At 43.4% G+C, this 20,997-nt stretch overlaps 1 protein-coding gene across 1 annotated transcript; it reads left to right on the top strand.

Annotated features, from left to right (window-relative positions):
- Positions 1 to 423: 423 nt before the first annotated feature.
- On the top strand, positions 424 to 18,981 carry znf219 (zinc finger protein 219). Its single transcript, XM_022215439.2, has 5 exons — positions 424 to 678; positions 9,052 to 9,136; positions 9,349 to 11,686; positions 11,866 to 12,012; positions 13,655 to 18,981. The coding sequence occupies exons 3-5, from the start codon at positions 9,352 to 9,354 to the stop codon at positions 14,833 to 14,835; spliced, it is 3,663 nt and encodes a 1,220-aa protein (XP_022071131.1). The 5' UTR covers positions 424 to 678; positions 9,052 to 9,136; positions 9,349 to 9,351; the 3' UTR covers positions 14,836 to 18,981.
- Positions 18,982 to 20,997: the final 2,016 nt, after the last annotated feature.

Genomic DNA, 20,997 nt, shown 5'->3' with positions numbered 1-20,997 from the left:
CTCCTGAGGGACTCCTACCGGTCACCCAGCCTTATGATGGGAAGCCCACATCCCAGAAAAGAAGAAAAAAAATGTTGCACTTTTGTTTCTCCCCATCGTGGCCATGTGCTTCCGGGGTGCAGCCTCAACACATCATCTACTCTCTCACCTCTGTCATCACTTGAATTGGTGTGAAACTTTCTTCTTCTTCTTCTCCCAATCTTCAAAATAATACCAATAAAAAAAAATCTTTAAAGTGTCATCGTCCCGCCACCCCAGATGCCATATTTAGGATACAAATGTGAAGAGATGACAGCGTTGTAAAATGGTGCCCGTGCTGAGATTATAATTAACATTTCCAACCTACATCACTCTCCCTCCCACTTTCTCCTCTTTTTTTCCCTTGTTTTGTTGCACTCACTTCTGTACAATAAATTGGGGGAGAAAAAAAGAAGAAGAAGAAAGGAGGGAATAAGGGGGGAGAAGGAAAAGAAAGGGAGATGGAGGAGAAGGAGGAGGAGAGTGAAAGAGAGAGAGAGAGGAGGAGAGGGTGACCAAACGGAGGGAGGAGGGAGGGGGAAACGGCGTATGCTTGTATACAACCCTGATTTCCATTTTTTTCCCAACTCGTAATGTATTTAATTCAAGTGAAACGTAATCATGACGTGTCGTGTCATTAATCTCCTCGCCGCCTCTCCCGTAAGTACACTGAGTCTTTACTTTCAACATATATCCTATATCTTCATATATCTACTTTCATTTTTTAACCTACCTCTAATGTTTACATGTGTGCACTTTTGTGCGTGCAGGCAGGAAGAAGGAGGGTGAAACATTTCCCCCCAAAAATATATTTACTGCGCCTTTTCTTCTTCTTCTTCTTCTTCTTCTCCTCCAGCGAGATTAATGGCCAAACTGAGTAGTTTTTTATTTCTTTGCTGTTTTTTTCTCTCTCTCTCTCGCTCGTGTTTGTGCGCGCGCGTGTACGTGTGATTGGCATGAAGCATGTATGTGTCCGCGCGCGCTCCGGACCCACTTTACGTGTGTGTCATGTATGTAAAAGCCGGTTTGTATGTGCGCGCGGGGGGCACGACATGCATGCATGTATGTATGTAGCTACGCTCGTCTCGTCTGCCGTGTGTATAGCCGTGACATGACAAAAACACGCAACAAATAACGGGCAAAAAACCCGGAAAAATGCGCCGTTTTTTTTCTGAGAACACTCGATGTAACAGTTAAAACAACTCGATTCGGTAAGTCACCCTGAATTTACATGCGACTTTAACACGGTTGCAAGTGCACTAAAAGTCCCCGAAACACGGATTTTTATAACTTCAAACCAAGTTGCTCCGTATGGTAGCACTTATTCCATATCCAGTTTGGAAATGTTTTGGCAGCTCTTTATTCCTTTTAACCTCTTCGACCAAAAAAAAGTAAAAAGAAAAAAAAGAGGGACAAGTTCTCGGTGAAGCGAGGATTTCGATAAGCCGCAGACATATTGTCCAAGCATAAAAGTGGATTTTTTACATCGCGTGTTCGCAAGTTGATTTACTAATTTGTAGGTAGATGCGATTAGCTTGACTAATTCTTTTGTTGGACACATTAGGGGCTTTGTGGAGTGCGTTGTTTTCGAGATAAGCGCCGCCACTTTCATGTGCGTAAAATGGGAGAAATAACGCACCCGGCGGCTGCGATAGTGTTTTATACAAGGTTATACTTTCGCCACCTTTTACTACAATGTTTACTACAAGGCGTTTAGTTGTCCTAACATCACCTCCCGTGTCTAGAAGCTCAGAAAGTAGCATAGCAAGTGTGCCATGTAGCGCGAGTGTGTGCGTGCAAAACGCGTAATTGCATTCTGTAAAGATAACTTTCCATCTAAAATGTGCGGGGTTTTTTGGACACGGTGTCGCTTTTTTGGGGATGTCGGTGGGAGATTGGCAGAGGATTCAAGATGAAATCCATGATGGCACTTTTTTCCTCCTCCTCTCTCCTCCCGTCCTCTCCCTGCTCGCTCACTCGTCTTTTCCCCTCCCTTAATCTTTTGTATAGAAAATTTAAGAACAAAATGGAGCAGGGGAGAGAGCGATAGATAGGCTGACATGACACACACACGCCACCCCCGACTTCTCCAAACTACATCCTGCACTGTGTACGCCTTTTAATCGCGTTTTTCGGGAGCGGAATTGTGCGCGGATAGCATCTGCTGCCGGGGTTAATCTCATTTTTTTAGTGAGGCTGTTTATTAGTGCATTGTTTGTTGATGGTTATTTATTTCATTAATGTGCCTCTAATTGAGATGGCCGCGAGAGAGAAGAGGGGAAAGAGCGTACTGAAAATGGTTGCACGTTATTGACGCACATCATAGGGGCGAGGAGGAAATTCCTCTTGAGATAAGGCGCAGACGTGTCATCTGGGTTGACCAAAGACACTCCCGTCGCCTTTTCTATATCCAATGGAATATGTTTAGGGATCCTGAAATGCCCTATTTTTATATCCACCCAAAATGTCACACTCTGGAGAGCGTGTGCATAGTGGAAGTAGGTTGACATTGCTTGTCCTATAATCAGGGATGTTTTGGAGGGGGTCTTTAAACTCTATTTACTTCATCTTTTTTAAAATAATTTTGTTTTTTTTGTAAAGCTTTATGCACTTTAACTTTAAAAATTCCCTTGTAAAAAAATAAAAGCTGCTCTACATTTACAAGAGGCAATTTTCTCATGTTTTTAATCCATAAACATTTAATTGTTTCTGCTAAAAAAAACTAAATATCTGTATCCAAACACAGACAGCCTCTACAGGTTGTCTGCATTTGGATATAGCATAATGATTTCATGTTAAAGCCTCGCAGATACTCACCAGAAACCAGCTGTACTAATGAATATAAAACACTGGCCCAACATTAAAAAGGGTCTAATGGTTTTGCTTCATTCAGACCTCTGTCTGCTTGTTGTGTTCAAGTAGTATCCTCCTCCTCCTCCGCCTCCATCAATGCCGCCTACTTCCCATCTTTGTACATACTGTACTGTACTTGAAGGGGCACATACACCCCATCCAGGTGGCTCTTGGGAACGAGATTGTATGTGAGGGAGAAAGAGACAGAGGGAGCGAGAGTAAAAAGGAGAGGAGTGTAGCACCAATCAAGGCTTCTGATTGATATAATTGGGTCATTAGTGCGCTGCGGGAGAGGCACCTGCTTGCCCTCAGTTAGGGAGAATCTACTGCATTGTGACATTTTGAGACTGTTGAGAGTTCTGCTGGCTGCTCGGGATTAGCGTGTATCTGGAGCATTAGGGTCTTACTTAAATAGTATGCCACTTTTACCACTTGTATTGAGTTTGCGGTTCAGTTTTTTGCAGTAGAAGTGGACGTGTAGACAGTTCGGCTTCAATCCTGTGCATTTTTGTGCTGTGTATCTCGTGTTAATTTTAGGAAACGGGTCACAGTATCAGCAGGATGGACTGATAGAATTTAAAAGAGTGGCGTCATCGTCAAAGGACGGATTTTGTAACTTTCCAAAACCATAATTCAACGATCTGTTTCAAGTTGATCAGCTTCTCCCTCAAGTTTCTCTTTTCTTCATTGCACAACAGTCTGTTGCTTGTTATATGAGGTGAAACACATCAAATGCCTTCCAGGAAAGTCTGTCCAAAAGTCTGCATTATTATTGCATCACCCTCACTGGGCCGGCCTTTAGTTTTCACACTTATGGCATCAAATGTCTCTTTTTGAATTTATCCCCACCTTTAGGCTCACCCTTGGACAGGAAAAGTTACTTTCCAGCCTATACGTATTGTCAAGGTGCCCTTGAGCATAGTACATTACCCCGAATTAAACCGAGAGATGTCGATTTAAGTATTGACACCTCCCATATATATCTGCTGTATATTTATAGTGTAGCTGAATGTGCTTCAAGCAAGGTGTTACTGAGAAAGAACACATTCTCAGCAAATTTCCCCAGGGTGAATAAAGAATCAAGCCATTACTATTTTACTATTTTCTCTAAAGTAATGCTCTTCTAGGTGCTCACATGTCTGATATATGCGATACACAAATTCCACAAGGGGGTCACAGTGTGGGGTCAGCATCCCTGGAGCCTGTGGGTGGTGGGTGTCTTGCTCAAGGACACCATAGAGGAGGGGGTATCGCTGATGGAAGGCAGGTTTTTGAACCCTCCATTAAGGCTTTTAAAAAATCCAATCAGGATTCAAGTCACTGAACATTTATTATTTGATTGGCAGTCATCAGAACAGATTTGGACTAATGATGAGACCAAAAATCCTCAGGTAGGTGTTTGTTTCACCTGTGGGATGCATGGTTTGCTCCCTTCTTTTGCTTCTTTTCTCTCAACCCCAGCAGGTGATCGTCAGTGTGCAACGATAAGCCTTTCAGGAAGAACACATCCAGTGATTTGCATGCTCCAACCAATTCTTCTTTTAAGGCTTCAGTCTTGTAATCCCAAATCAGACGAGTCAGTCAGCACTTCCACTCATTGGTTTAGACACAGCACGGCCTGTATGACTTGGAGCGAGACTCTCGTCTCTCTGCCGAGATGCTGTGATGTTTCCAATGTTCAGATTCGCTCGCTCAGATCTGGCACTGCCGTGACGCTCCCAGTTCGGCGCTCTGCAACTGCGAGTAAGTGTCAGCTCGTGTTCTCCGCTGAAGGAGGAATTCATTCAGAAAGAGAAGACGCAAAAGCTTGAGAGGCGATGGAGAGGTAGAGGAGGAGAAATGAAGTGGTAACGTTAGACAGAAGGAAATAAAACAAAGTGAGAGGCAGTAGCAGAAGTGGGGTGGAAAATACATCACAGAGGCAGGAAATGCAGGCTCACCTTTTCACCAAATCTTTCTGAGGAGGCTTAACCAGATTTAGCAAAAGGTGGATGGAAGACCTAAGGACAGCGTTCAAATGCATCCCTTTGACAACTTTTTCTTCATCCTCTTCCCTAAAGATCTTTCTAAATGGTCAGCCACGTGTCAGTCTTTTGCAATTCGACAAACACGTATTTTCAGCACGGAAATGCGCCATTTGATACCTGCTTTACTCTCACTCTCAGACCAAAATGAGACACAAAAGATAACATTTCTTTTTACAACCAATCCACAAGTCGCATCTTTACAGTTAGCGGTGGAGACGCACTGGGAGACGTTCACCGTTATCACTGCTGGGGCTGAAGATGAGGGAAGAGGGAGAGTGCGAGCCAGGCAAAGTTGGAGTGAAGCTGGGGGTTCAGGGAAAGGTGAAGTAAGGGAAATGAATACCGTCTGTGGGGAAGTTCGCCACGTGATCACGCGATAAAAACCACAGGGCCAAATTATGCTGTACCGCACAGAGAGCGGACTCCCCTCTCTTCCTCTCTCAGACACTCATCTTTGCTTTCACACACATTTTTTGTGGTCAGTCTTCTTATCCTCAGAGGACACCTCAGCTCGCTTCAGAAAGAAGTAAGGATTCTGAGACGTACACAGCCTCCAGATATGCTCTGTGCTTTATGCCCTAAGGCCCGGCCCAGGCCTGAGACCTCAGAGAAGCCTTTAGTGTTTTTGGAGGAGGACATGCGAAGAAGCCACACATATACACTCATACACGAAAACAACACAAAGGTAGTTGTTCCTACATACCAACAGTTACAAGCCCTCGGGGTTGAGATCCCCTGAGAGGTCACAAAAGGTTGCAAAACACTAAATTTCAACAGCCTAATAGGAAGTATTGGAATGGAGCTACTTAGGAGCTCACAGTCTCAATTATGCTTCTGCGATCAGAAGTTGCAAGTATTTTCAAGTTGTGACTCACATTTAAACTCATTAATGTAAAGCTGAGCAGATATCGCACTTCCTGCCCACACACACCGTTAAAAACGCTAAATGAAAGGTGTTCACACCCTGATATTTACAATTACGATGCGCAGCTTGCCGGCGTGTACAAACCTGCACTAACGGGCTTCACTATAAAAACTGTACCACAGTGTGGATATTTACACAGTGACATCAAAACCCCCCAAAAATAAACTTGTCTGAACATATTGTGCTCCTACTCCCTTGGCAACTATTTATCAGGGATGTGAGGTATGACTCAGCAACCCCCCTCCTCCTCTACACACCTTCTGACACAAGTGGAGGAGTAGTTATCAGTATTTAAACAATGCAGAATTTAGTTTTTTTTCCCATAGTGAGGGGGGCTAAAAAAAGAAAGCCGGCACGCTGATCTTGGTGATAAAAACTCATTTCGAGTGAAGGTAATTCAGTACTTGAAATCAGTTATCTCAGGGCCCACAAAGTTACACTGCAATTACTGTAATGACAACATCGTGGCAAGGCTTAACACGGCAACGATGTGCTTTAAGCTGTCATTACCGTGTGAATTGCAATGTCATTACACCCCATCAGGGACACTGCAAATTTCAGGGTCAATGAAAAAGCTGGAAAAAAATTACTGGAAGTGCTAGAAAATCCAGCTCAACATATTATTAATGATAACAATAATCTGTGATACTTTTTGTTTGGGGTATTAGCATGTATGATTTACATGGATTACATCTGCACCCGACATTAAATACGCATTTCCATGATGTACTTTTGAGGTCTGATTTCTTTCTCCTCCTGCCAAAGTGCCAGGCGTCCTTGTCGAGTACTCATCCTTTAAAAGTGACATCCCGTCGAGTACCTGCACCAATCCATTTGTGTGCAATTTCGGAGTGCGGTTTGCGCATTGGGAATGGATTGCGTTTGTTTGTAATGTGAACAAATGTGTCTCTGACCACGTACAGAGGTGCTTTAGTTGACTGGTTCTGCGGCGCATTTCTTGGTTCATTTACACCTGGGTTTTATGTGTTTCTGCTCCACCTGATTCCAATCTGATTTCTGTCTCTCAGTCGCCCCAACCCCCCCTTTCCCTGCATCCTTTGCTGCTCCTTATCTCCCTACTCCATCTATCCAAATTTTCTTTATTGGCATGACAGGGCCGGTGGTTGGTGACAGCCACCGTCACGGTGGAACAATGCATTGTGATGGTGATATTCATATGATAATGCCATCAGACTTAACACTGCTGCAGATACATTTAGATACCCATTCTGCCTTATTCATTCTTTCCCCTTTCTGCACCGCTCGCCCTCTCTGTGTCTAGATGTATATTTCTCTGTGTTGACTTTTCAAATGATTTTTAAATCTGTTGTTCTCTCTTCATGTTATGCCCCAGCCTGCCACTCCACTACTCTGATTTCTCTGCTTTTCTCTGTTCCAGCATGCCTGTCTCTTTCTATTTTTTTTCATCCTTTTCCCCTCAACGCCATGTTGGCAATCAAATTAAATCATTTTCATTCACATGGCTTCTGACAATTTGTTTTTTTTTTACGCTGCCCAGTTTGTAACTGCACTGTATATGCCTCTCCGTCTCTCTCTTTCTTTCTCTCTGTCTGCCTCCTTTCTCATTTTTGCTCTTCGCCATGTTGGCAGGGCCCAATCTACCAGCTGATATCAGCATTCCCTGGCATTCTGCCAACTGGCAACACTGCAGGAGAGAAAAAAAAGAGAGAGAGAGGGAGAGAGAATGAAAGAAAATTAGTGAATAATAGACGGAGGGAGGGAGCGAGAGAATGAGAGGGGGATGGGAGAAGTATGAATCAGGGAGAGAAAGAAAGACAGAAGGGAAGGGAAGACAGGGAGAGAGAGAACAATAATGGTGGATTAAGAAAGGAGTCTGTGTGTGTGTGTGTGTGTCTGTGGTTGTGTGTCAGTGTGTGTGTTTATGTGATTGATATGGTGTGATATCCCTGTGAGTCATAGCTGAGCTAAAATGTCAACTGGCTACATGAGAATCTCTTTGTCATCCAGGCTCAGTGACAAACACACACACTCAAACAAATCCACACAATCCAACGGATCATATAAACACATATGTGACCATACCGCCATGCGAACAAAAATATGGGCGACACACCTGCGAACACAGATGTTCCATTGTTTTGCCACAGTGATTTATGACCTTTTGTTTTGTTGTGGGCGCCGGCACTGCTTCTCAACTCCACCAAATGATGGACAAAAAACAGCCCATGTGCATAAATCCAATGGAACCGATGCAAACTGCTGTGCATTCAAAACATTTGGTGTGTGTGCTGGCCAAAAACGCTTGTGTGTTCAATATGCTGTATATCACACTTTACATTTTAGCTGACTCTGTTATCTGGGGTTGCAGTACAGTCAACACAACAGTACAGCTTACATTTGTAAATTACTTAAACAACTAACCATGACTAAGCAATGTCGGGGTGAATGCCACCACACCCAAGCTGCAGATTTAACCAATATTGCTGTGCTCAAGTGCATGCTTACTCTACACAAGTGTGTGTCTATGTGTGCAGTCCTGATTTAAGCAAAAAGCTGCTACTGTATGAGTGTACAGGAAGGGCGTGTGTGGAAGTCAAAACATTGCGCGCCCATCCTGTTTGGGACAGTCCATGTCCTGTAGTGGTGCCCTTAACTCCTAAACACACGCTGACGCACACACACAGACACACACCGACGCACATTCACACTCCGGCTAATCATCCCATATGTGCTAACAGTATGCTGGAGTGTATTGTGAACACATGCAGGAGGCAGAACAGGTGCACACCTGTTACACATTCAAGCGAATGTATACACCTACGCAGACTGAAGAGTAAATGAAGATCAGATAGAGATTTGCCTCGTGCTAAATAAGCTAAAACACAGTCAAAACAGTGCTGTAATGAGTACGTGTTGGATTATATGCTATTAGCATTTATGACGAGGATATACATTCAAAGTGTCTCAGTGCAAATTGCTTTTAATCCTGTTTGGCAAAAATCTGCTACCTGCAGTTGATCGCTCCATATTTCAGAAGCATCTACTCTCACGCAGAAACAGACATTCCTAATTTACCTAAAGTCTTTCCTTACATAATAGCTCCAGTAATGTGCTTTATGTGTTTTTAACTGGCTAAAATTTCAAGTGCAGTAATTGTTTGATTTTGGATTACAAATAAGATATTTAAGTGAACTCTCTTTTGACATCATGCACTCATTACGTTTATTTGCTTGTTTTTGTCCTCAGAAAAGTAAAGGAGGAGGCTGCCATAGAAGTGTCCCCCCCCTCATCCGAGACACTAAAGAATGGCATAGCATCACACACACTGCTGGTAATTCTCTGCTTCTCTCATACAGACTCACATATTTACACACTAATACCTTAAGGATAATGTGAAGTTTTGGTTATTCTAGAAAGCTGATCAAGGTTTAGGAGATGCACAACATGCAAATTTAACCTTTTCCAGAGGTTTTTAATTCATCGTAATTTGTTAGTCCCACTCAATATCTGTCTCTCTTCTTCTCTTTGTGCTTTCTATCATAGAGGATGGATTCTCCACCAGAGTGTGTGTTGTCTCTTTCTTGTGAGCAGCCCCAGTCTCCCCCAACACTGCCATCTCTGGACCACAGCCCCCAGGCCTCCTCTCCTCACACCCAGCTCTCTCTACCTGACAGCCCCGTTGTCCTGCCGATTCACAGCCCCGAACCCTCCCCTCAGAGCCCAGACACGACGCCTTATTTCCCCCTCTCTCCCTTCCCCCTCCACGAGGATAACAATAACAATCACCATGATGTTGATGAAGAAGATGACGAGGAAGGGCTGGACGGTGTTCCTCCATCACCGACCCCTGCAGTGGCTCTGTTCCCAGGTGGAGGGGGACAAGAGGCTGGATGCAGTCCCCGTTTGGACTCCTCTCCACCAGACACCCCATCAGCACCTTTACTTGGGTATGGTGCCCTGGAGCTGGCCCTCTCTTCAGGTCAGAGTGGAAACTGCAGTGATGAGCTAGACCTCCAGCTGTTCCAGAAGGACACGGTTCCCAGGACGTTACCTGGAGTTGGAGCGGCTTCATCGGGGCCTGCGCTCAAGTTTCCCTGTCATGTATGTGGGAAGAGATTCAGATTCCAAAGCATTTTGTCTCTTCACGCACGAGCTCACAGTCTCGACCGAGACCGCAGAGCTTCAGCCCTCTACCGGACCGGACTCCCCTCAGCTCCCCTAAAGCAGCACCTCAAAATCCAGCAGAACCACAAAGACTTCATCCCGAATCACAGAAGTCACTCAAACCAGCGTTTACTGCCAGGTACTCTCATCCAGCATCTCACAGAGGAAGAGGATGTAAATGGTGAGATCCAAGGTCTAGATAATGGCCTGCAGACTGACCACAACCCAAACTTTTTACTGGATGACAGCACACCTTTGACCCCTCCACTTACAGAGGACCCTGTTTCTGTGACCTCTCCCTATTCTTCTACCACCGGGGAGGGTGCATCGACTTCCATAGCGCCTACGTTTCGCTGTCATGCCTGCAAAGGAAAATTCCGCACAGCTTCGGAGTTGGCGCGGCATGTCCGCATTCTCCACAACCCGTATAAATGCACTCTTTGTCCTTTTTCTGCCAGCCAAGAAGAAAGCCTGGCATCTCACTTGCAGGAGTGCCACCCATCCCCTGACGTACCTGCTCTGCCACCAGCCTTCAACTCCAGGTCCATCATTGCAACCCCAGACACTCCAGTGCCCACTCCAACACATACCCCAGCCCCAACACCAAGTAACCCACAGATGACAGCAGCTGCTACAGTGGCCGCCGCCTCTGCACTGCCGGCATTTCGCTGTGATACTTGTGGACAGCGATTTACCCAGTCTTGGTTCCTAAAGGGACACATGCGAAAGCACAAGGACTCCTTGGACCATAAGTGCCAGGTGTGCGGCCGTGGCTTCAAGGAGCCTTGGTTCCTCAAAAACCACATGAAAGTTCATCTCAACAAGCTTGGACTGAAGGCTGGTTTGGGAGCCCCTGGGGGACCAGGAGGTGCTGAGCAGCTGTCTAAAGGCTCTGCTAGTAATCAGTCTCTCAACGCCCTCTACTCAAGCCTGCTTTTGGCTCAGCGAGGAGGCGGCAGCAGAGGTGGACAAGGAAGATCAGATAGAGAAACTGGAGGCAGAATTGGGATGGGCTTGAGCAAGTCAGCTATCCTGGGCTATCTGGGTTTGCCAAGTGATGGCAGTGGGGCCAGCTGCATGGAAAGACTTCAAGCAGTTGCACAGGTGGCAGAAATGGGAAACGGTGGGGGTGGTGGCGTCGGCAGTTCAGGAGGAGGGGACCCAGGAAGAGGAGGGGGAACGTCTAGAGGAGGAAATACAGGTGAGCCTACAGGAAACATTTCAGAAGGAGGGGACCAGGCTACTTGGTGGCAGCTGGTGGCTCGCAGCCTGGCAGTAGCTCAGCAGCAGCAGAGGCCTCATCAGCGAGGCCAACATCAAGGCCAGAGAGCAGCAGGTCGAAGTTCGGTGATCACAGAGGCCGACCAAGTCAGGGCCTACCTCGGAGGCCTCAATCCAAGAGAAGAGACCGGAGGAACAGGAGGCCCTTGGGAATGCCCAGACTGTGGAAAGCTATTCCGCAGCCTGCAGCAGGTGGTAGTTCATGCTCGAGTTCACACTCAGAGGCCCCAGAAAGGAGGTGGCAGTGAAGAGGAGGGGAGTGGGAGCCGTAGAGAAGTGGGGCTAGGAAGAGGAGGAGAAGTGAGGCAGGAATCTCAGCTACATGGTGGTGGATCCCAACATATGGGAGAAATGAGACAGGAATCAAAACTCAACAGTGGTGGATCACAAACAGGAGCAGCTACCGGGTTTCACTCTGTCATCTCAAGCTTCAAAGGTGTCACATCTGCTTTCTTTCTATTTTGACTTTCAGGTTGTGTTTGTTCTCACATAATGGTGTTATTATCGCAAGACTATCATTTTCATACTGCTTTTCTGTGTAACTAGACGCTCTCTTGAGGCCTTGCACACCAGCTGTTATCTTTACATTTTTTCTACCTTTCTCTCCACTTGTAGGAGAAAATGGTTTGACAGCAGTGTCCTCCATAGCTTCAGTTCCCACCAGGGAGCGAGTGCGTGGTAGAGGGATAAAAGACTGCCCCTACTGTGGCAAAGCTTTCCGCTCTTCACACCATCTCAAAGTGCACCTGAGGGTTCACACAGGTGAGATACTGCTGTGAGTTTAACAAACCGGATTTACTTTTTTAACCTTTATATGTCCCTGGAAAGGTCTCAATGAGCATCCTCGCTTTTGTAGAACTACTGCTTTCTTTTTTACACATTCACCCCAGAGAGCTGACCAGCGCTAATCATAGCCGTCGACTGCAGGCAACTGAGCAGCTCCACTGGAGCAACTCTGCTTAAGTGCCTTGCTTGAGTGTATATTAACAGTAGTTTCTGAGGAAAAATCAAGCCACTCCAGGGACTAAAACCGGGAAAAAGCTCACTTTGCTCACTAGCCTGTAACCTCACCCCCGATGAAAGGTACAAGAAAACATTTTATTTTCTTCTCCACTAATTAAACAGTAGTCTTTCTTTCTCTAATTTGATCAGGATAACTTTAAATTGTGCAAAATTAAAATGGTTTGGCATTTTTGTAAATAGTGTAAAAGGATTCTTATATAGTTTATGCTCTTAGAGTTCCCGATAATACAATTTTTACATTAAATCCTTCCGTCTTTGAAACAAGAATCTGTAATTGTTTTTTTTTTCCCCCCGATGCTTTCTGTAACTGTAGAAGAGACACATGATACTCTGACAGTTTTCAATAGAGATTTTTAACACAAAAACACAAAACAGAAAAAAACTCATATTGAATTTCTGGTGACATGAGAGTAGGACTTTAATGAAAATTGGGATCTGTCACAGCACTCCTCACTCACATTCTTAATTAATGATCCATATTCATAAGACTTTATCAGCGCGAGTCATTGTCAGTTTTTTATTATTTGCCACTGCCTGATGTATTTGATCAAAATTAAACCCCCTCTTCTCTTTCTGAGATGCCACTAATCACTAGCGACGGGTGAACTCAGTACATCCGAGACTTTCCAGCGAGACGTTGGCCAAAAATGCACTCAATAAAGCCTATTTAAGCTGACAGAACACATCACATCGCTTTTATATTTTTCCTCATACAGTCCTTCTTCTGTGCCATCAAATGATTACCACATGGTCAGTAATTTGAGAGAAGGTATTAAATTATAGTATTACTCTCTTGAGAATCCAATTGCCCCTTGAGACTTTCATCCCATCATTACTTTTTGTTTCAGCAACAAAATCCAATTGTTCATGTATCTGTATTCATCAACGGAGCTGTGTGCTTCTTGTGCAATCAGTTTTTGGTTGATGCGAGTATGATCATTTCTGGTTTTCATATGTTTCCTGCTGCAAGTATGCAACATCACCCTCTTTATGTTTCCCAGCTGTGTCATTTTTAATCGGTAATGAAATACTGCCATCTTCCTTTAAAATGAGTAACTACATTTCTCAGTGAGCGAGTATGTCCTGCTAATATATCCACTGGCTGTGTCATAACAGATGCTGTAGTGTTTTAGATTATTGAATGTATTTTAACGTACCCAGGCTGCCTTTATATTTATTCATTTTTGCAGTACAAGCTAATTCAAGAGTAAAATTAAGGTGTGCATTTAATGACGCAAACTAGTTGGGACTTAAGGTGTGTGTTTTTGTAGCTGCATCCATTTTCTGGCTTCTATTCAGCTGGAGGATGCTGCATTGATATGTCCCACATGTGACTAAAAGCATTTATCCTATTAAATTTCCTTAATCCTATTTCCTCTAGGTGAGAGACCCTACAAATGCCCCCACTGTGACTATGCAGGTACTCAGTCTGGCTCGCTGAAGTATCACCTGCAGCGGCACCACAGGGAGCAACGCAACGCCTTGTCAGCCGCCTCCAACTCCACCTCCTCTGGTCTCACCTCCACTATCAACAGTCTGACCTCTGGAACCTCTGGCCTGGTCAAGCAGCGCCGATCCCAACTCAACCACTGCCCAGTGAACCGAAGCCCAACAGATGCTCCCACCTCTCGGCCCGGCCAGCAGTCCTGGCTCCTGGGGCTTCCAGACCAGCGGGAGCATCGGAAGGCCTTGGCAGCTCTAAGGGATGTCGACCTGGAGACCCAGTACAGGTATCTGTCTGGGGTGATGGGGGCGCTTTACCAAGGCGGAATGGAAGGAGGCTGGATCAGGGAGTCTCCTCCACCAAAGGCCCCTAAAGTGTCCCGACGTAAGCCCCTTACTACAAGCCGAATGGTGCAGCCATCGAGCGACAAGGACGGACCCGTGGCATCGACTCAAGAGGGCGGATTTGAACCCCTGGATTTGTCTCGTCGCACCTCACCTGGCCTTGGAGGGATGGAGGAGGATGGAAGCATGAGCATAGGAGAAGTAGGAGGAGGTGGAGACAGCGGAGGGGACAGTTCATCAGGGGTCAAACTGAGCCAGTGTTTGTTCTGCCCTTTCCGTACGTCGTCTGCAGAGCTGATGGCCATGCATCTCCAGGTCAACCACACCAGTAAGTCCAGGCGCAAAAGAGGCTCTTTGACTGTCTTGGAGGACGATGGAGCCCCAAAAGCCACCAAGCCACGGATGGATCATGCCGAGCTCGACCCTCTGACCATTTGGAGGCATGCGAGTGAGGCAGAGTCCCAGGCCCCCCTCGGGGAATGGTCCTCAGCTCAGGCCCAGTCTCTTAATGGTCTCTCTGAGCATACGGCAGAACATCTGGAGGACGGTCCCGACCACCCAGACTCCATGGCTTCAGTATCAAAGAATGTAAGAGACAGTCCGACACTCCAAAGGAAGATGGAAGGGGAGAAAGAAGACCAAGAGGAGGAATTTGAAGAGAATTTGGAGAACAGCAGTCTGGAGGATTCGCAAGACCACGATCTGAGGATGTCCCTCGCTCTCTCACCAGCCCTGAGCACAGCAGGCGAGGAGGAAAGGGTCTTAACAGATTAGAGTATTTCTGAATGACACCATTTAATGTGGAAAGTTAGGTTCAATGTTTTCAACTACATTTGACGCAGAATTAAAGAAAATTGGGCAGAAAGCAGCGCAGAGAGAAAATGGGTTCATGGTTAAACGAAGTCTTGTCTCTTCATACCTTCATTTTTGGACAGACTTAAGGAGCCCGACAAACGGATGTTTCAGAAGGTGATGACAAGAGCGAGATGGAGGTAAAAACTATGGCCGTTATGTTCCCTCCAACATTATCTGTCTACTTGAGTTCTGACTGTGTGAAATTCCTGTAAGAAAAACAAACAAACACAACTAGAGCATGGATGCATCTTTTCAGGATTTTGTAGGCCACTTTTCTATTTTTTTTTTCAAGCTTCACTCCAAGAAGGATGATTTTTAAGATGATCTCCAATTTGATAAATGAAAGAACCATGTAAGAGATCAAGGGCAAGATCCTGCATCATTCCAGAGTCGTGCATTTGTTCCTCTCTAATAATGGGCTGTAAATCCCAGACTACTATACTGACCAAGTTGAAGCCAGCTGTGAAGAGATGCTCTCCTGACTGACTGTTAAACACCTTCAGCCTCCAAAAAAGACACGGAGGAAGGTTTAGTTTTGGAAAGTTTGGAGCTGCCAGCCTCAGCTAAGCTATTTGATATTAATTTAAGGCATGAGGTAACTGTTGCAGGCTGTGTGCTTTCCCTCAACTATGTATCACTGCCTTGTTTGTTCAGAAAAGTGTTTCTCAATGACTGTCCTAAAGAAAAACAGAAAGAAAAGTTTGTAATTTTTTTTTTTGGTTTTCAGTTAGTGCCTGTTCCTGTATGTTGTCGAGAGAGTCTCTGGCATTCCTGCCCACTGAGGCTCTGATAGGTCATTCATTTTATCTGAATATACAGTTTAAAACGATTTAAGTACAATATATTTGTTAAAAGTGGTTCTAGGGTGTTGTGAATAGTTAAGTTGTAAAAGAAATGCTACATCATAGCTCAATGTCCTTGACACAGACTGTAGCCATTTGTGGCTCAGCTTGAAAAGAACAAAAAAAAAAGAAAAAAAAGTAGGTGACATGCGTAATGTATAATGTGATGAAAGGTCACGGGCTGAGCGATAAAAGGGGGTCACAGTTCGTCTTCGGTGTTTACAATGGTAGCGAATGCGGGTCAGGGTTGCCGAGGCAACTCATGGTCATCACAGATGTGCGGAAATGAACAAAACACAGAGTTTGTTGGAGGGCTGAAGGAGTAACGCTAGAGCCCCTGAACACAATCAATGACACATTGTTTTAAAGAGACTGAGACTTAGCAACTGTGTCAAAAAGAACTTTTTTTTTCAGTTTTTTCCTCCATAGGAGAGAAGATACAAGGTAGAGAACGAAAAAGGAAGCAGTATCGCTGCCAGGCAGGACTAAATCTGAGAAACCAACTGTACTCTTGGGTTATGGTGTCTTTTAGATGAGTAGATTCCCTCTCTTCTTTTTTATAAGAAAAGAAAAGACAATGGTAGGAGTAATTATTAAAACACTAACAAATGCATAGACATCCCAGTAGAATATGTGTAGCTTTTGTAAAGACAAGAAAAAACAGCAGACTTTTGTTTATTTTCATTTCGAGATGCTTACAGAAAAAGGTTATCAATATAGGTAATATTGATTATAATGTTTGTGAGCTAAGACTAGTTGGAATGTCTATACAGAGCACTGTGCAAGGTTTGAGTTCCCAAAGTAGTTGTTTTTATTTCGACTTTATCAATAGACCAAACGTTTTTTCAATGGCAGTTGTCACTTTCTGTTGTCAGTTTAAATGTGTAAATGTGTGGTTTGATTAGGTGTACCCCATCAATGAGCAAAAATCGATCGATTAGTTGGTCTGTGTATCAAATGTCCAACCGTTGAACTGGTTGTTAAAGAAAGTTCAGAATCAAAATGTGTAACTAATGTGGTAACATAAAAGACATCCACTGCTTGAAATGACAAAAAAAATCTGTTCTCACGAGCGCTTGAAGGTGTATTTATGGAAAAAAAAAAAAGAATGTGAGGTATTAATATCCCCTTACACTGGGTAACAGCCACTATTTATCCACTGAGACTACATCTGATGGGGTATTCTATGACTGCAGCCACACTTTAATGTGCATTCATGTGTTTAAGTTCTTTTTTTAGAGCACCTTATGAGTTTTGTAGTGAAAGTCCCTTAGTGGTGTCTCCTTAACAACTACTGTCAATGCCACCGTGCCTTCTGTTTCAAGCACTTCCTGGTGTATTTTGTAAAACTCACCAAAAGCACTTAGCCTATATCTACACACTCTCTTTCTTCCTCTCTTTTGTCTGTCTTCCCACCTCCCTCCTATTCTCATCTCTTCTTCATCACATCATTTTCCTAATCTTTTTCTCGTGTCTTTACCTCCTGACCTCTTTCTCTCGGGGGAAGCTGTTTCCCTGCCAGTTTCTCTCTCTCTGGCCTGTCAGGCCTTAAACAAGGTCACTAGGCCTTATTGCTACAATCTAGCATGGCTAGACTCTTCAAAGAATGGACTACCTAATCCTTAGACAATTTTAAAAAATCACTATAGATGTAAGGTTTGACTACTTCTGGTCTTGATACTAACCCTTGGTAAACCAAAGCCCAAGTCTAAGACTAATGAATATCGTATTTAATCTCATAAGGTGCCAAAACATGTCCGATGTGACACTAAAGCAGATGGAAACTTGAGAAAACTAAATAATTCACCTATTTCCTCCCTCTCTCTCTCTCTCTCTTTCCTCATTCTCCCAGCAGCCATCCTATCTTTTCCCTCCCGTGCTTGCTCTTCCTCCCTCTTCTCATCCGTAAGCTGTCGATCTCTAGCACCACTCGAAGGTGACGTGTACTATCTGGTATTGAGGCCTTTATTAGATTTTGATTTCAGTTTGTGTGGTGTTTGTTCAATGCCGTTGAGATGGAAAAATTGCTCTTATAATGATAAGTATTATTGTTTTGGCATTATGGTTAAAAACAAGAAAAAAAAAAGACAAAAAACCTAAAGAGATGTGTTGTTGAATGTTGTACAGATAGCACTAGAGATGTTGTGTTTTTTTGTTTTGTTTTGTTTTTTTAAAGAGAGCACAAACTTGAGTGATGGTTTCTTCAACTCCTCCCGCCGGCAGAAGGGAATAAAACAGCCTGCCAATCATTGTAGATGTCTAATGATAAAAAAAAGTCCCTCAGCGATGACATATTTTCTAAATAAGCTCTTTGTCGAAGCAGCTTTTGACTCAAACTCATTTTCCAAATTTACTGCACGAAAAGAAAAATCTTTTTGTTGTGTTGAAGGTACAGTTTGATTTTAGAGAAACTTAACTGTTTTCCCGACTTTAGCAAGAGTCTGAGAAACACAATGGAAGCTTTGACAGGGAGTTAAACCTGCTTTAGCTCATGTATATCTGTGGTGTCATTGGAAATGAATCTAAAAACTGCAAAACACACTTTTTTAAAGATAGCTAACCCCCTGTTAACTTAAAAAATATACCTTTAAAAAGTAAGATTATATCATTACTGTTTCTGTGTACCAGCAGATGAATACAAAGACCAATTTTTTAGATAAAATACTTATAAGTTGTCATTTTTGTACGCATTGGTGAATGCTTTTAAGACGATTCTCAATGTTTAAGGTGCATTTCCTCATTTTTCAGAGTAGCTTGTAACTAGACATGCATTTATTTAGCAAAGCAAACTCACTATTTAGCTATCTTCACCGATATCAGGCCTCCTCGAGGTTCTCTGGCCCCGATTCAAGTTGGAAAAACAAAAAAAGAAGATTCTCCGCAAATCTGATTGGCCCCGTTCGTTTGCATGTGTTTCTGAATTTGCTCCCTTGTGATTTACAAACTGCACCTTACATCTTCTGATTGTGAATCGGAGTATTTTGCAGAAAGGATTAGACTTTATTGGGTATCAAAGAGGCTTATCCTACATCCAGTATTTTTGTAAAATGACAAATCCTTGCGAGTTGAAGGGACCGTGCTGGGTTTGGGCTCTTGTGTAGTTGACTGCCATTGCAGTGAGGGAAAACTGACCTAACATAGTAGTGACTAATATAACTTTGTGGACAGATGAAAAAAAGAAAAAATAAAACACATTAGAAATAAATAAACACAAACAAAACAATCCTGTCTCTCTTTCTTATGTCTGTCCTGCCCGAATGCATGTTTTTTTTCTGTGAACCTTATTTATTTCATATAAATGCGCCGATGTTTGGGGAGGTTGCAGCTGCTTTAATGCTCATTTCTCAGAGAAAACTAAAACTTATTGAGAAGAGAGCCCTCTTGTGGTCATGAGCTGAACTGCAGGAATGTGCATTATTTCATCTTTAACCCTCATGTCGTTCTCATGTCGACATTTTTGGGAAATCTGAACATTTTTGGTGGAAAAATTTGCTGGATTTTGGTTGATTTTTTTTGTGAATGTTCTTAAAGAAAATATTCGTAATTTTACCGATATATATGTAATCACTTTAGACATTTTTAGGATTTTATTTGGGAAGATTTTTACTCATTTTTGGAAAATATTCACAAGAATTTTCTTGCCAAATTCGGGGGATTTTTTTTTTTTTTAAAAAAACAAACTTTTAAGGGAAACTTTTAAAGAATTATTGGAATTTTCTTCCTGAAGTTTTTGCAAATTTTCAGAAATTTAGGGAATTATTTTGCTGAATTTTTGTATAAGGACAAGGAAACAATATTTTTTAGTGCCCATAAATGAGGACAACAGGAGGGTTAAGTATAGTGGCTATAGAAATAAATGTAAATGCAGCAGAAATTACGAACAACTGCTGCATGTGATGTTAGACATTTGTGAATGTCAGAGTATTAATTAACCTTTGATTAGTTTTCTACAACTGTGGTTCTTTAGATTTGTTGCACAATAGCGGCCTCCAAAAAGAAGCAGCTACCAGTTGTAACCAGCTATTTTGGTCTCTGTTGAAACTAGAAATAAGCCTGACAGAAAGGATTTTCTAATACTTGTGATGTTAACAGAATCTCTTGCGAGTTGTTACAGCCCATCTGTCTACGGTGAGCTGAAAAGGTAAAAGAAAACAGGTGTTCTCAGTTTTGGTAAAGCAGTTCATTACATAGCGGCATAATTGACAAGAGAAAAGGTGATGACGGGAAAAAGAAAGCAGGGCTGGTGGGTGTCGCTAAATCAAAGAACGACCAAATAAAACCACACAAAGACAAGGAGAGGCATCAAGGCCTGCTGCTCAAGTTATATCACCTTGACTGTGAGTTTGGTTGCAGATTTAAACCAAGTGTGCTGATTGCTGCTGTCTGATTGGTGGAGGGAACTGGGTGGTTGTCCAATCAGGTGGGGAGAGGAAGCAGGTCTGGAGCTCCAGGCCAATCATCCATGATGACAGACAGCTGGGTTTGGAGCTCTTCATTCAGCTGTGAAACTGCACAAACCATCTCCCCAAACAGAGGCTACAAACATACCAACACATGGCCACCAGGGGGCCGTAACACATGCTGTTGTACATTCAGAACAGAACAATGTGAAGGTGCCATTTCTGACCGTTCTTTAGGCTGCAGTGTACCAACTTCAGCGTTAAATTGGAAGATCTTGCCATTTTTAAAGTAATATTCTTCATCTTTTTGCAGGTTAAACAAAACCACAAGTGAGTACAGATCCAACAAAGGGCCACTTTCTTTAAAATCCTCTGCAGTCTGATTAAACCCTTAAAAACTCACCTCTATCAGTCACAGATCTATGAATCCCGAGCTCATCTGCTCATCTAGGATTCTGCTCAAATACAGTAAACCTACTTTGTGCTACACAATGTTAAGTTGTAACATTGGAGTAATGCAGCTGCACATGTAAAAATAATGCTCAAGAAGAATAATGACGCCAACAGTTCCACCCAGTGAGCTGACAGGTTTCATTTGTTGGGTTTGTTACATCTGAATCTGTGTTTTTCAGTTTCTCAGTGGAAATGCTCAGCCTTGGTATATATAAAGGTGGTGTAAAATAAACACCATATGGGTATTTTAACCATGTAGAAACTTAATTTGCACTGGATCAGGCCCTTAAAGTGACCTTTGACATGACCCACATGACCTCCTCAGCTTGTGCCCATTAATGTCCATCAGCTGTTTTAGTAGAATTTAAAGAACATTTCATTTATTT

The sequence above is a fragment of the Acanthochromis polyacanthus genome, chromosome 23, assembly GCF_021347895.1.
Source record: "Acanthochromis polyacanthus isolate Apoly-LR-REF ecotype Palm Island chromosome 23, KAUST_Apoly_ChrSc, whole genome shotgun sequence".
Lineage (NCBI taxonomy): Eukaryota > Metazoa > Chordata > Actinopteri > Pomacentridae > Acanthochromis > Acanthochromis polyacanthus.
The sequence above is the reverse complement of the archived record's forward strand: the minus strand, read 5'-3'. Positions and strand labels throughout refer to the sequence as shown.